The sequence below is a fragment of the Mirounga leonina genome, unplaced genomic scaffold (genome assembly GCF_011800145.1).
Source record: "Mirounga leonina isolate KUSES-001 unplaced genomic scaffold, KU_Mleo_1.0 Mir_224, whole genome shotgun sequence".
Taxonomy (NCBI): domain Eukaryota; kingdom Metazoa; phylum Chordata; class Mammalia; order Carnivora; family Phocidae; genus Mirounga; species Mirounga leonina.
In genome coordinates, this window is record NW_023270615.1 from 13,083,896 (window position 1) to 13,099,030 (window position 15,135).

The 15,135-nt window shown below is 40.9% G+C and overlaps 1 protein-coding gene across 1 annotated transcript in view; it reads right to left on the reverse strand.

Annotated features, from left to right (window-relative positions):
- Positions 1 to 15,135, reverse strand: part of PUM3 (pumilio RNA binding family member 3) — a 47,373-nt gene that overhangs the window by 19,193 nt on the left and 13,045 nt on the right. The window contains exons 7-13 of the mRNA XM_035029135.1: positions 15,055 to 15,121; positions 13,564 to 13,738; positions 12,490 to 12,593; positions 11,416 to 11,494; positions 9,243 to 9,341; positions 8,309 to 8,362; positions 4,431 to 4,511 (exon numbers count right to left, since the gene is read on the reverse strand). Of these exons, the coding sequence (XP_034885026.1) occupies positions 4,431 to 4,511; positions 8,309 to 8,362; positions 9,243 to 9,341; positions 11,416 to 11,494; positions 12,490 to 12,593; positions 13,564 to 13,738; positions 15,055 to 15,121 (659 nt within the window). The remainder of the gene's footprint in view (positions 1 to 4,430; positions 4,512 to 8,308; positions 8,363 to 9,242; positions 9,342 to 11,415; positions 11,495 to 12,489; positions 12,594 to 13,563; positions 13,739 to 15,054; positions 15,122 to 15,135) is intronic.

Here is a 15,135-nt window from a genome sequence, read left to right on the forward strand (position 1 = left end):
TTTGCCAACCCTCTTTTAAAAAGGAAAAGTAAGGGCCACGATAAAGGGTGCGCCCTGGAAGCAGGGTCAGAGCACACGTCTTGCACTTTCGGTGGAAGGAGGGCATGCAGAAAGCAGCGCACGATACCGAGAACAGAGCCTGGGGTGCTGTGTGCGGGGCCAGCAAGAGATGCACGCTGGCCATAACCTACAAGAGCCAAAATCTACTGGAAGAGGCAAGAGAAGTGTAATAAAAAGAGAATAATACCAATGAGAGGTAAAGAATGGAGAAGTATAAAAGGAAGATCGCCAGGCAAGGACTGCAGCCCCTTAAGTGCTTCTTTTAAACCTATGGTGATTCCGTCCAGAAGTACACCTCTTTGACTGTAATCACACAATGGAAGATAGAGTTTAATGAGTGTCATTTCAGTTTTGCAAGATGAAAAAGTTCTGGAGATTGGCTCCACAACATTGTGCATACGCTTAATACTACTGAACTTCAAAATGCTGGGAGTTTCTCTCTCTCCATCCCCTTCACCAATGTCGTCCATTCCACCCCCCCACCCCCCCGCCCCGGCAACCTGTTCTCTGTATTTATGAGTGTATTTCTGATGTTTGTTTACTTGTTGTTACAAAATGAGTAAGTCACAGGGCTGTAGAGTCCAGCACAGGGAACCGAGTCGGCAATATTGTAATAGCCTTGTATGGTGACCCACGGTGACTACATTTATCGTGGTGAGCACACAGTAATGTATGTAATTGTCCAATCACTATGCTGTACACCTGAAACTAATAAAATAGTGTATGCCAACCTTACTTCAATAAAAAAAAGTGTGCAAAAAAAGGAGGGGAAGGTTAAGATGGTAAATTTTTTTTTTTTTTAAAGATTTTATTTATTTATTTGACAGAGAGAGACACAGCGAGAGAGGGAACACAAGCAGGGGGAGCGGGAGAGGGAGAAGCAGGCTCCCCGCAGAGCAGGGAGCCCGATGTGGGACTCGATCCCGGGACTCCAGGATCATGACCTGAGCCGAAGGCAGTCGCTTAACCGACTGAGCCACTCAGGCACCCCAAGATGGTAAATTTTTTATTACGTGTATTTTACCACAATTAAAAGTAAACAAAAACAAAACCAGGAGAATCTATCACTGTGGAGCTCAGATTCCCAGAAGCTGGCAGCTACCACCCTGGACAGGTAGCTCTGGCCTGTCCTTTCCCCACAGCCCACCCCCCACACCTGGCCCGCCTCCTCGTTTACCTGGCCGGAGCCCGGGGCACATCACCATCAACTGCTAAATGAACGGATGGCAGAGACTAACTACAGGAGCTGCAAGGATGGGGAGGCCAGATAAGAAACTGAACTGGCGCTTGTTCTTAAAAGAGAGGAGGAGAGTGTTTATTAGGCTATGATTTCAACCTGACATTTCAGGAAACCCAGCTACTCTGAGCCGAATGCTTAGCAACACTAAGCCATCTTGGCTATTTTTAAAAGCACTGCATAATGCAACAGGTTTTGTAGCGGCTGGGTGGGAAATGTGGCACGTGAGTCTACATAAACATGTGTGCAGCGTCTCTGGCAACCCATCGATTGGGCTAAGTAAATGCCTTAGAAAAAATAAAATTTGAATAGCAAAAAATAATGAAAATTTCAATGTTTTAAAAACTGTAAACAATCTAAGTCTCTATCAACAGAAAGAGGGAAAAGTAAATTAACGGTACACTCATAGAATACTATCTGGCACTGGAAGTCGGTGGTTTAGAATCGGGTGGGCAAACCACGGCCCATGGGTCAAATCCAACCTGCAGCTTGTTTTCACACATCCTATGAGGTAAGAATGGTTTTCATATTTTAAACGTCGCTAAAAATAAACAAAGAAAACTAAACTAAAAACCCAAGAATAGGCGACAGAGATCATATAATGGCTCACAAAGCTTAAAATAATTACAACCTGGCCTTTTATAAAAAAAAAAAAAAAAGACTTGCCAAGCCCGATGAATCTCACAGACATAATGCCAAAAGAAAAAAGCAAGTTGCAGAAGAAAACATACAAGATATCGCTTACATAGAATTTGTAAACATGCAAAAGAGTACCATTTCATCTACATTCAGAGAAAGGATGAGGAACTGTATGCAAACAATACATAACAAAACTCATCACAGTGGGTATGGGTGGGGGTGGACAGGCAATCAGGGACAGGCACACAGAAGGCTTGAATTTAAAGCGTGTTTGTCAAGTTTTACTTCTTTGTCAGACGGTGGGAGGCTGGGTGTTTGCTGTATTATTCTTAGTACTTCCCTGTATATTTAAAAGATAATAAATTTTAAAATCCGCAGCAATACTTATTCCCTTTCAAACAGCAACTGGTCAGTGCACTTCTCTCCTTTTCAGAGGGAAGCTGCTATCAAAGAAGCTGCATCATCCAACGCTTCCAGGGGTAAATGGATCAAATCTTATAAGCATGTTTATTCCGGAAAGTCAAGTGGGTGGGAAAAGATGACGGCTCCGCTGACCCGGCTGTGATTTCGACCTGACATTTCAGGACGCCTGGTTACCCTGAACAGAATGCTTATTGGCAATGCTATGCTTTCTTGGGTATTCTTAAAAAGCCCTGAATACTGCAACAGGTTTTGTGGTGGTGGGAAAGACGCAACAGCAATTAGCATTTCTGGATTTTATCACCAGCTATATAGTTTAATGATACACAGAACCTGTTGAGCGTTTTGTCAGTTAGAAGCAAGAGTTCAGCACGTCAGGCCATTCTCAGGGAAAGCTGCCCTAAGTATGAGAAAGTCATTAGGAATGTAGCTCAAGTAGTTGTGGGAATCAAACCGATAAGCACAAGGAATTAAAACGGTTTCAACAGCAACTTCAAGTGGGATGAATGTTCGGAAAAAATTAATCTAGCAGACAATGGTGGTAAATTCTGAAGGAAGTCTGGTTTCTCTGGAAATCCATTTGGAACACTTATGCAAATTTTAGTTGTCGTGAAAATATTAAACAAAAGCAAACTTTCAATAGCCCAGCCTGTTTCCATTTTCATGAAACAACTTTATTCATTTTGCCAATTTATGGCCTCACATCTCTGTCACCAGAATGAAAAACAACCATTATTGATTGGAGTCAAAAGGGTAATAAAGTCACAAGGAACATGCCAAAATACTCCGTCTGTGACATGAAAGTCTTGCCAACTTGTTTCTTCCCACAATCCCATCCCAAAGAAAGTCATCGCAATCTTAAAACAGTCAAGGGGAAAGTCGGAACATGACAGCAAGGGCATGAGAAATTCACACACACTGGGACCCATGGCTGGCACCTAACCCTCGCCAGCCCGTTTTCCCACTACACCAGCTCTGCTCTCCTAGAAAGGCTGCAGAGAGAGGCCACAGCACCCCCACGTGCCAACAGGTAAAGTCTCTTTCTGAACATCCACATGGCTTCTCCCTGCTCATGGTGGGAAAGTCGCTTTTGCCACTAAGATCTCCCCAAGGGCCCCATCTGTGTGTATCCAACAAAGGTCTGCATAATGCCTAGATGAATAATCCAGGTCTGTACAGATCATATGGTTTTAAGAATGTTTCTAACTTTGGTCACTGCTACCAAAGTATCCCCACCCATGCTTATCCCCACCCCTGCAACCTCTATCACCAAGCCCACGCCACTTGCACACCAGAAAGAGAGGAAAGGAAGAAAGGATCACATATTCAGAAGTCAGAAAAAGAGGCAAGCACTGAAGAAGGCAGTTTTTACCCTGAAGTGCTTTTACCCAAAGGACAACAGTTTTTCTGAGGGCCAACTTAGGGTTAAATGAACTGCATTTAATTATTACCACTCTGTGGTCACTGTACCACACTAGAAGGAACTGCTGAAATGAGAAAAGGAAGCTGATCTGTTGATTTGAGTAAGACTTTTTAATAGGACTCTGAAGAAGCTTTCACAGAAGCTCTAAGGAGTATCACAACTGAGTGAGTTTTATCAGTTTTTCCTCTCCAGCTCCGACCAACACCGATGCAATGACAAACCAGGTAACTGCGCAGAGGTAGTTTCTCCAAAGGCACAAGGAGAAAAAGGACACCCTCTCCCTGTGAGTCCCCGAATAACTGCAGAATTACGATGGCAATGAATTTCTGATCACCCCTCAACACTATATTGCTCATTTTTCATTTAGCACATCATGTGGTCAAAAAGCCATGTGATCCTAATGTAACCAGTCTTTTGCAAAATTAAAATAATATTAATCATTAGTATCAAGTTACAAGATTGTGGTTTATACAAGAAAAAAGCAAATGCCCCAAAACAGAACTGAGACCCCCCAAAAATAAAATAAAATAACAAAATACCAGTAGAAAGCACACTTCGACGTCTTTACACATACCGGTATAAAATCAAACTGACGTAGTTGCAAACAATGTATCAATTTAATGTATATGCAAGACCATCAGAATTACTCACTGATATGATTATCTGCTTCACAAGCTTAGTATCATCAATACAATCAAATGCCGCCAGTAAGACCAAATGGGAGTACTGGCCCTGTAAGAAATGGAAGCCAGGGAAGGTTAGAAAAATACACTGCTTCTCCCTTTTATTCCCCCCATGGAGGCACTTTATAAAGGTTACCAACCTGACAACTGTCTACCAGAACACAAACAAAGACAGATAAAAGCCATTCAAAGGAACTTCCTCTCTTATCAGGGCCTAGTTAATTATATTCTAAGTTGATTTAAAAAAAAAAAACAAGAGAAAAACAAAAGCACATTCTTCAATATCAAACAGCCGAGGCTCATTTTTTTTTAACTGACCAGGATATAACACCTCTCAAAAACAGGTATCCTGTTAATAAATAACTACTTGAAAATTACCCTAAAAAATTCAAGCGTAAGTGAAAAAAAAAAAAACCCTAAGAATGTAAAACTATATATATATATGTATATATACAGAACTTTATAATCATGAAAAAGAAAGCATATAAACTCAGACAGAATCACATATATGGTACAAAATATGTATAGTATGTGTACCAAGAAAATCATGGAAGGAAAAACACTGTAATGTGATAGTCACCTCTGGGTTAAAGGATTATAAATGATTTTTCATTTTCTTTTGTGTACTAATTTCTTCAAAATAATCCTATATAATCAGAATAGAGATATTGAAATAATAAACCAGAAGAATATACTTAGATACTGACTATGAGAATAAGGTAAAAGTAACCGCTTTTAAAAAGTATAGCAGCACAAGATCAAAAAATATACATTATGGGGGCGCCTGGGTGACTCAGTTGGTTAAGCGACTGCCTTCGGCTCAGGTCATGATCCTGAAGTCCCAGGATCGAGTCCCACATTGGGATCCCTGCTCGGCGGGGAGTCTGCTTCTCCCTCTGACCCTCCCCCATCTCATGCTCTCTCTCTCATTCTCTCTCTCTCTCAAATAAATAGATAAAAAAAATAAAAAATAAAAAAATATATACATTGTGACTTTCACAATGGTCATCTCTTGAAATAACAGAATTACTTCTGTGCTGATATTGTTCTGAAGTTTAAGAAATTCTACTTTTATGACAAAAGGAAAAAAAAGCTCTGTTTTCAGACCTTGTGGCATATTCTTTTTGTATCCTAGATAATGATAGCAATCTTTTACTTTGAGAAGGGTATCTGACTTCTGGTAACACTCATTCAGAGCCAGGTCTAAAGAACATGGCAGGTGATAATGTTTCAGTTAGAAACAAACTGGAGAAAAATAACAAAGGTCTAACATCTTTATCATATAAAGACCAACGCTCTACTAAAAATGGACAAAGAACACGACGAGTCAGTTCACAGAAAAAAAGGGACAAGTGGCTTTAAGCATATGAAATAATACTAATTAAGGACAGTAATTTAAGCAATGAAATACCATTTTCCACCTATCATCTAGGCAAAAGTGAAAAACCCCGCTAATATACTAATTTGGCAAACGTCTGGGAAAAAGCAGGCACACTTCTTTGTCGTCGGTGAGAATGTAGAGTGGCTCAACTTCTTTGAAGAGCAACTGACAACATTTATAAAAATTTAAAGTGCATGTATTTTCTGATCTAACAATTCCATTTCTAGGGCTTAATCTTACAGATGTGCTTCCACAAATGCACAAGGAGTTCTTGAGTACTATTTGAAAGAACAAAAAACTAGAAACTACCCAAGTGCCCAACAGTAGGGAGGACTGGTTTAAGTGAATTATGTAACTCATATAATAAAACATTATCCAGTCATTAAAAAGAATGAGGTAGATAAAATGTATGTATATTGAAATAAACTGACCCCTGAGGCAGACTGAGTGAAGGAAACGAAGTAGAGAACAATGTGCACAGAGTACAGAACCACTGGTCTCTGATTTTTTTTAAGTTCCACACGCAGAAACATGCCCAAACACAAAATATCTCTGGATGAACACAGGAGAACTGGAACTGAATTTAAGTGAGAAAAGGACAATTCTACAATTTCAGTTGGAGCTTTTAATACACTTTTCAGCAACTGATAGAACTACCTAAGATACATCAGTAAAAACACTGATGGTATGAACACTATTAACTACCTTGATTTAATTGACATTTGCAGAGTACCACACCCACCAATTCCACAAAATAAGTTCTTCTCAAGATACTGCGATAGACCATATGTTGTGCCACAAAATTAGTCTTTAAAAATTTAAAAGGATCGACAAAATAGAGTATGTCAGGAATCCCCAATATTTGGAAATGTAAACACTTTTAAATAACCATAAATCATATCCATGGGTATTATTAGTTTATCTCCCCTCTTTAGAGACAACTTGAGATGTAAAAGGCACTGCACTGTTAATTTCTCATTACCATCATAATGCCTTGCTGGGATTAGGTTCTCAAAGACAAAAAAAAAAAAAACCTGTTTATACAACTAAACTGTAAAATTAGAACAATCTAATTTTATTATTTAATGATGTCTTCTACTAGTAATACTTTTCAGAATTTTCTATTCACATTCTATTTTTATTCATTTCTAATTTAAAATACTCAAAATGTTATACCGAAGATTTACTTAATGGTGAATAATGAATAATAAAATCTTGTCATACTCTGGAAACAACTCCCTAGAGAATCTCTTCTTTCATTTTGTTACAGATTCTGTGAGCTGCCTTCCACATGGCCTTACACAGCTCTCTCTAGTCTCCAGCCCTACAGAAGATGACAGGTACGTATATGGTCACAAAGCACCAGCTTATCTGTGTTTGAAGTAGCACTGACTAAATCAAGTATTCACCAGATGTTAGCAGTTCTCATTGGATTTTTCGTAGGAAATGGTTGTTATCACCAATTTTAGTTCCCCAGTAAATCAGAAGCTTAAACATATAAAGTAACTCAAGAATGAAAAAACGTTCACTACTACATCTACATACACTCCTGGAAAACTATTTAGTTTTTTTTTTTTTTTTTTTTTGAGAGAGAGAGAATGAGAGACAGAGAGCACGAGAGGGAAGAGGGCAGAGGGAGAAGCAGACCCCCTGCTGAGCAGGGAGCCCGATGCGGGACTCGATCCCGGGACTCCAGGATCATGACCTGAGCCGAAGGCAGTCGCCCAACCAACTGAGCCACCCAGGCGCCCTTAAACTATTTAGTATTTAAATACACAGAGATACTATTTTTTTGAGGCAATTAATTCCTTAGAAAAATCTTTTCATATCCTCTATAATTTCATCTGGAGAGCTGTTACAGCATCTCCAAAGGATCCCAAAGAACTATAAAACTTACAAATTTATTCTAGGCAGTAATTTCCATGTTTAATAACATAATTGGACAAATTCATTGAAGAAGTAAATATCAGGACTTCAAAAAATACCTATTAGAAATGGAAAACTGTCACAGTAGGATGTTAAATGAAAAAAGGAGAAATTTTATTTAGTGTAAATTTAATATCATTAAAATACAGGCATATGTGTAGTAAAAGACACAGTAATAAAACAATGAACAATTTTCTTCTTGGCAATTTTCTGCAGTTTTCAAGTTTTCTATAATAGATATGATTTCATTTTATTATTAAAATTAACTAAAAGAGGGGCACCTGGGTGGCTCAGTCGTTAAGGGTCTGCCTTTGGCTCAGGTCACGATCCCAGGGTCCTGGGATCGAGCCCCGCATCGGGCTCCCTGCTCTGCGGGAAGCCTGTTTCTCCCTCTAACTCTCCCCCTGCTTGTGTTCCTGCTCTCGCTATCTTTCTGTCAAATAAATAAATAAAAATCTTAAAAAAAAAAAAAAAAAAAACCTAAAAGAAAAGCCCAAATCAAACAAAAACATAACAAATTGTGGTTTTATTATACTTACATTAGCCACCTTTTCAATGTAAGTCTTCATTGTTTTCACAATCACTTTCCTGTCCTTTAAAAAGAAAAACTAACTTTTGTTATAACTTTTAGTGACAGCTTAATAATTATAGAGTCAAAAATTTTATATAATACTAAAATTCCCACCAGTCTGGCATACTCTTCACTAGTGAAAACAGTTATGAGCCAGAACAAAAAAAAGAAATGGCAATATGCTTTAAGTCCTTTCAGAACTATTACAACCTTAGAGCTGTTCATGACAATGCACTGAGACATAAATACGGAACCATAAATTAGCTGAAAAGCAAATCTAGCAAAACTACCTTCTTTTAAAACAGTGAGAATGGAGAGAACTCTTCCAGGGTCTGAATTGACTTGAAATGCCTAAGAGTGCAACAGAGACAGTATTCGATACTCGCTGAACGGAAATTAAATTTGTATTCATTTAAAAAGTGGGCAGAGTGCAACTCTTTTAAAGGCAACATTATACCAACCAAGGAAATGAGGAGCATCTCTGTGAAACTTCTGCGTTTAACATGGATCTTTACCTTTCCCCTCAAAGTACTGAACGCCCACACGAGCAAACGTGTAGCTGCTCATTAGCACCTTGCCTCTCCCGCCCCCATGAAGATCAGTAGATGAGGAATCAAAGAATCCGCCAGGCACCCAAACCTCTATAAATGTAAGCCTGACATAAACATTTCATTTACTTGCTCGACCGGGTCCCCTCCCAAATAAAGACAACTCAAGCTTTTTGTACGTTCACGAAAACTCCAGCGAAGAAACCCCAGGCCCTAAGAAAATCCAATTCCGGGGAGGCCCCAAGGAGGCGCAGCTCCGCACACGTAACGCTGTTCCTACGCACCAGGGCAAAGCCCGTGGGCAGGCGAGGGCACGTCTGAGGCGAGGCGCCCCGGCCCGAAGGGACCGCTCACCTTGGGGGTGCCATGCCACAGGCAGTGCATGGCCACCCTAGCGCCGTCGTGTGTGTGCGCCAGGTAGATCACGGCTTCGCGGATGGCCTCGACCGTCTCCTGCGGAACAAATACCACCGGGCTTTATCTTATTCTTTCTTCCTGCCTTCTTAAAACCTGTCCACTGAGGGGCAGTGATGCACAGAGCAGGACAGAGAGTACAGGCAGTAAACAACTGCATTTTTCATTTCGTAGACAAGCCTGCGGAAACAACTGCGGTCTGAACGGTTTTTTTCCCCATCAAGGGCAGCAAGCAGCGGTAGCAATTTCTATTAAGATACCTGAGTCTCACCAATATCTATTCAAACAAGTGTATGTATGTGTAGTATATTCCAAAAGATTTTTCAAGAACAAGAAATCTAGGAAGTGGCTGTGGTAAGAAGGGAGTTCTTAACAGTAAAACCAGATAAAATAAATAAAATCTTCTTCCATAAGAGAATCGTGCATATAATGAGCAGAGAACCAAACACTAATTTTGGCTGAAAAAGTTTCCCTTTTTCAGTTCATCACTGGATTACTTCTAGAAATCATTTTAATAATTCACCATAAAAACACTTAAATAACATTTCCCTAAGAGAAATTAGTCTGTCAGACTAGGTCCTCATTTCTCAATGACCCCTGTAGTAAAAACCCAGTCAGTAATTTTTTACAAGGTAGTTTAGCTTATTTATAAACTTTCTTCTTCACTGTCAATGTACATAATTTCTTAATTATATCTGGGAGGTCTAGTCTATAGATGTAAATGAGTTCTGACAGCTAAAAGCTGCAGGGCCCCACTTTAGTCCATTCCTGATTTAAAATTTTATATTAAATCAATAAAATAAACACAGTCTCCGACCACAAAAAAGAAAGGTGGGTACCTATTTTCATCAGTAAGGAACAAGCGATTTCGTCCTTAACTATTGTTTATTCCTTTCCCAGGATGGGTCTCAAAAACACAGCTCTCAGTTTACATATCTAAACTTACAAATCTATTCAAAGCTACCCAGTTGGAGTGAAATGCCCCCAGGGCCAGGAAAGATTTGTCTCATTACTGTATATTCACACTAAGTTCCCAATGATTTTTGTGTTATTAATACATTCAACACTAAAAAAATATTTTCCATCACTGACTATATCCAAGTGCTCATATTCTCACTTCTCCAAATGTAGTCCTGCCTTAATATATCCAGACCAGTCAGAAACTGTGCTCTGCAGAAAAGAGACAGAAATCCCCAAAAGCAGCTGCTATGTTCACTGGACCACAAGCTTAGGTGAACAGCTACTCTTGGAAAAGTCTTTTCTCTATGTCAATTTTGAGAGGGTCAAAATTCCTATGAATGTTTAATCTGGCATATTTGTTAAAAAGAAGTTAGGGTCATTATTATGAGTTATCTCTTACTATTGAAATGAGGACAAATGGGCAATGAGTTCAGTTTGATGAGGCAAGCAAGTTCAGGGGACTAAATGATGAATTCTCATTTGTATTCCCATCACTGACTTGAAGGGCAGTACAAATTACCTTCACTCTCTGCTCCTTATCTTGCTAGCCTGTAAGGTCCAGTTTTCATGGTCCATTTAGTTTTACATAAGTGTCCTCCCCTAACCTTTTAACGTTGACATGATTTTTTTTTTTTTTATCAGCACAGGTGAATTTCAAACTACCTGAATGCCGAACATCTATTTGTGAGTTAATTTTCAGTATGGTCAGCTGGAGGATAGTTTCTGGCTTGTAATCAAAATATAAAAATCCAGTAAGATTGATAAAACTATGGTCAATTCCACTGTCTTCTGGCAAATACCTAAATGGAATTAGTAGGCTTGTTCAAAGGACGTTTAGTGCCTTATCTTCTCTAAATAAGGCAACAGGGGCACCAGGATGGCTCAGTCGGCCAAGTGTCTGACTCTCGATCTCGGCTCAGGTCATGATTTCGGGGTCATGAGATCGAGCCCCACACTGGGCTCCATGCTGGGCGTGGAGCTGGTTTAAGGTTCCCTCCCTCTGCCCCTCCTTCCCTCTGTCTCTCTCAAATAAATAAATAAGGAAACAACTCTTTAAAATTTCCAAAAGACAAGGTGCATCAAAGCAGCGTTTTACATTTTAACATGGCTCTTCCTCTAATGTTTGGTTTAAAAACCAAAAGCAACAACTTACTGATCTTAGCTTTGGGGGTGCATAGGTGAAAAAGTCCAAGAATACTTTGTGCACCAATGAGTGCTTAATCACAGCCTCCCTGAAAAGAGAGAAAAGGGAAAAGAGACTATGTCAGATCTAGCACTACATACAGTAAGAGAGACAGAGGCAGCCTCAGTTGTCCTAAAATAATCAGAGCAAGTGAAATGGTCTTAGCAAATGTAACCTGTCATAAGACAGAATACATCTTTCAGCAATATACTAAGAATTAAGGAAAAAAACAAACTTTCAGACTACAAAAATCTTTTAGTAGCCTCTACAATCAAAACCAGAATACGAATTTTTAGTATCTAGTCAGCCAAGATTTGTCATCATTCCAAACACACTCTACCACCTTCAGTAAGGACATCTATGCTTTTACTCAACAATGGACACATGATTAGAAATCCGTGTGTGCACCGATTTTTTTTTTATGGCTTATTTTCTTCCTGTCAAGCACCCTTCACAATGCTTAGCCTCATAAAATGATTTTAGCACAATTAAAACATGAACAGAACGAAACAGCACCAGCAACTGCAACAACCCCTAAGTGATCCAAGCTTCCTGGTGTGGTGCTTGTGGAATGCAGACGTACAGTGGAGGCTGATGATCGAGGCACCCAAAACGTCAGGCTGACACGGAGTACCTGAGTAGCCAGCAGACACAGGTTGCCGTTATGGGCAAAGCACTGTTTCTCAGTGTTTTGGAAACATTAACCCATTTAATCTTCATAAACCTCCACGGAACACTTACTACTATATCCCAATCTTACAGATGTGGAAACTGAGGCAGAGAGAGGTTCCATTGCCCAACGTCACACAGTAAGCGAGGGGGGCACCGGGCCTCACACCTGGGCAGCTTGGGTCCCAAAGGCCACGTCTTAACCACTCCGCTGTGGTACAAATGCTAAGAAGGCCACACGCCTGAGCATCTAAGCTTTACGATCCAATTTAAATAACACGATCTATTTGGGAAACTATCTACCTTTTCTATGCAAGGGTTATATAACATTTTCTTCTTTCAAATGCTAAGAAAAGACAGAAACAGCTTTCTTACTTTTGGGCCATTGGAGTTAGAATCTGCTTCATTTCATCCATGATAAGCTCTAGCTTTTCTGGCTGAGCCTCTAATACTTTGTCCAGGGTTGGGCGATCTGCTGACTGCAACGAGAAAAATCAAACCCCTCTAAATTTAATCAAGTTTCTTCAACTTCAGAGCAAAGGAAATCAATTATAATTATTTCAAGTAAACTTAATATAAATTTCAAATTTCCCATATTTATATAATGAAGGCCCTGCTGTAGATACACTCATGGAGTAACTTGATTATCTGATTCTCACTCTATATACCCACCAATGTATTTAAAGAGCCAGCCCAAACAACCCCAACTCAACCAGTCGACAGGGGCTAGCACATGCCTAATCGTAAGATCACGCAGTCAGCTCACAAATTCTTGCCACCATGCGCTTTGTAATTAGGTGGATATTCCTCTGACAGTTACAAAAGCAATAAAGCACTCAGTTCAGCCCAGGAGCTGAACCTGACCAGGGGAAGCAAGCCAGGAAATAACCCATATCCCTGAAGACAGATGTGTGCGTTTACGCCTCTTTAACTGTCCTAGTCCCCTTCCTGGCCTTTTTCTGATTCAATCCCTGTACTATATCCAAGACTGGTTCTCTCTACTCCCTTTCCTCCCTGGATACAACCTAGAGAAGGATAGTCCACACCATGGAGACACACAGAAGGTAGCAATGGGGAGCCCGAGGCCCTTCAGCCAGAGCTGGTTAGGGGGCGGGTACAAAGCTTTACTAACTATTAAGAGTGGTCTACCTCAGCCTATCAGAAACGGACGTCCTGAAGCATTACACAGAGCACTCAGAAGGGAGTATAACAACGTAGTAGTTTAATTTAAAGGGGATTTAGAGATAGCGCTCTGGGAGTAAGAGAAATCAAAGTCTGATCACTTGCTCATCACACCAGAGACAAAATAATCTAAGAGAATAAAGGGTAGGAGACAGTCTCTTAACGGGCCAGCCAAAGCAAAACTATTTTCTGCGAACAGGGCACTAGAAGGTCAGGAACAGCACACAGAGAAAGTAAAAATGCTCGCAGAATGTCCTGGGATGTCACCTTGTAAAGCTGAAATGTGTTCCCGTAGAGCTCCTCCGTCAGCATGTTCCTCTGCTCCAGGATGGCTTTGTCATTGTACGCGTACTCCACGATGGCGGACGCTTCTGCGTGCCGTAGCATCTTCCTCACGTGGCCTTTAAAACTTCCCATTATCTCTGCAATCTGTGGCTTACTCCTAAACCCAACGCGATGGTGGGAAAAATCAGTGACAAGGAGAAGAAAGCTGGGCGGCAACAAAACGTAACTTCCCCTGAAGCCCACCCATCAAAATGTGGGGCCACCGGTGGGCCAAGAAACACTTGTGAGAAGGCCAGCCGAGATGAGTGGTCGTTCCACCTCCAGCTTGCCAGCTTCCGCGGCAGCCAGCCTGCTACTGACGTCTGAGACCTGACTCGGCCTAGCAGCTGAGAGATCCCGAGCAAGTTACTGGAATTCTCTGTGATGCAGCTTCTTCGATCACAGAACAGAGAGAATGCGGCTGAGGAGAGGACCGAGTGACCTCAGAGGCACAGGGAGCTGTGACCCGCGTCCCTTCCCCATATTAAACTCTTCGGCAGGAGAAAGTAAAAGTCGAAGACATGGGAAACACGAATACAACACATCTAGGATTCTCCATTCAAACAGCACGTAGTGACCAGTACTGACGTTACATCTTAACCTAATCAAGCAGCTGACGATTACAGCCAGAAATACTCGGAAATTTTGTCAGCCGAACTTCTCTACTGCCAGTGAGCGCGTTTTGGCACCTTCCGCTCAAAAAAAGAAGTCAGGGGCGCCTGGGTGGCTCAGTCGGTTAAGCGACTGCCTTCGGCTCAGGTCATGATCCCGGAGTCCTGGGATCGAGTCCCACATCGGGCTCCCTGCGACCCTCTTCCCTCTCATGCTGTTTCTCTGTCTGTCTCTCTTTCTCTCAAATAAATAAATAAATAAATAAAATCTTAAAAAAAAAAAAAAAGTCAGGACAAGTAGCAATTCCAGCTAATTTAGGAAATTCTCCTATCCTGACATTGCCTAACCTACCGACCCTGCTGACTCCCCTCACCTTCCCCCTCCTGGCCATCCACCTTCTGAATACTGGTCATCTCTTCTTCCAGGGCGTCAAAACACACTCACGAAAGTGGTGAAGGTAAGGCCATCATTTACATCGCCTCAATAATTGCTTTTAAGAAACATCACAAGCATCTGCCTAGGGCCATTATTATGATCCCAGACCACGGGCACAAGTGGTATCCCAACCTTTAAAAAGCTAATGACAAGGGGCGCCTGGGTGGCTCAGTCGTTAAGCGTCTGCCTTCGGCTCAGGTCATGGTCCCAGGGTCCTGGAATCGAGCCCCGCATCGGGCTCCCTGCTCAGCGGGAAGCCTGCTTCTCCCTCTCCCGCTCCCCCTGCTTGTGTTCCCTCTCTCGCTGTCTCTCTCTGTCAAATAAATAAAATCTTTAAAAAAAAAAAAAAAGCTAATGACAATACATTTTATAAATAAAACAACTCACCCATACATGAGGAATTTCTTCACAATATTTCTGGAATATTTAGCTTTACTTAATTGGACCAAATCATCTGAAAAACAAAAT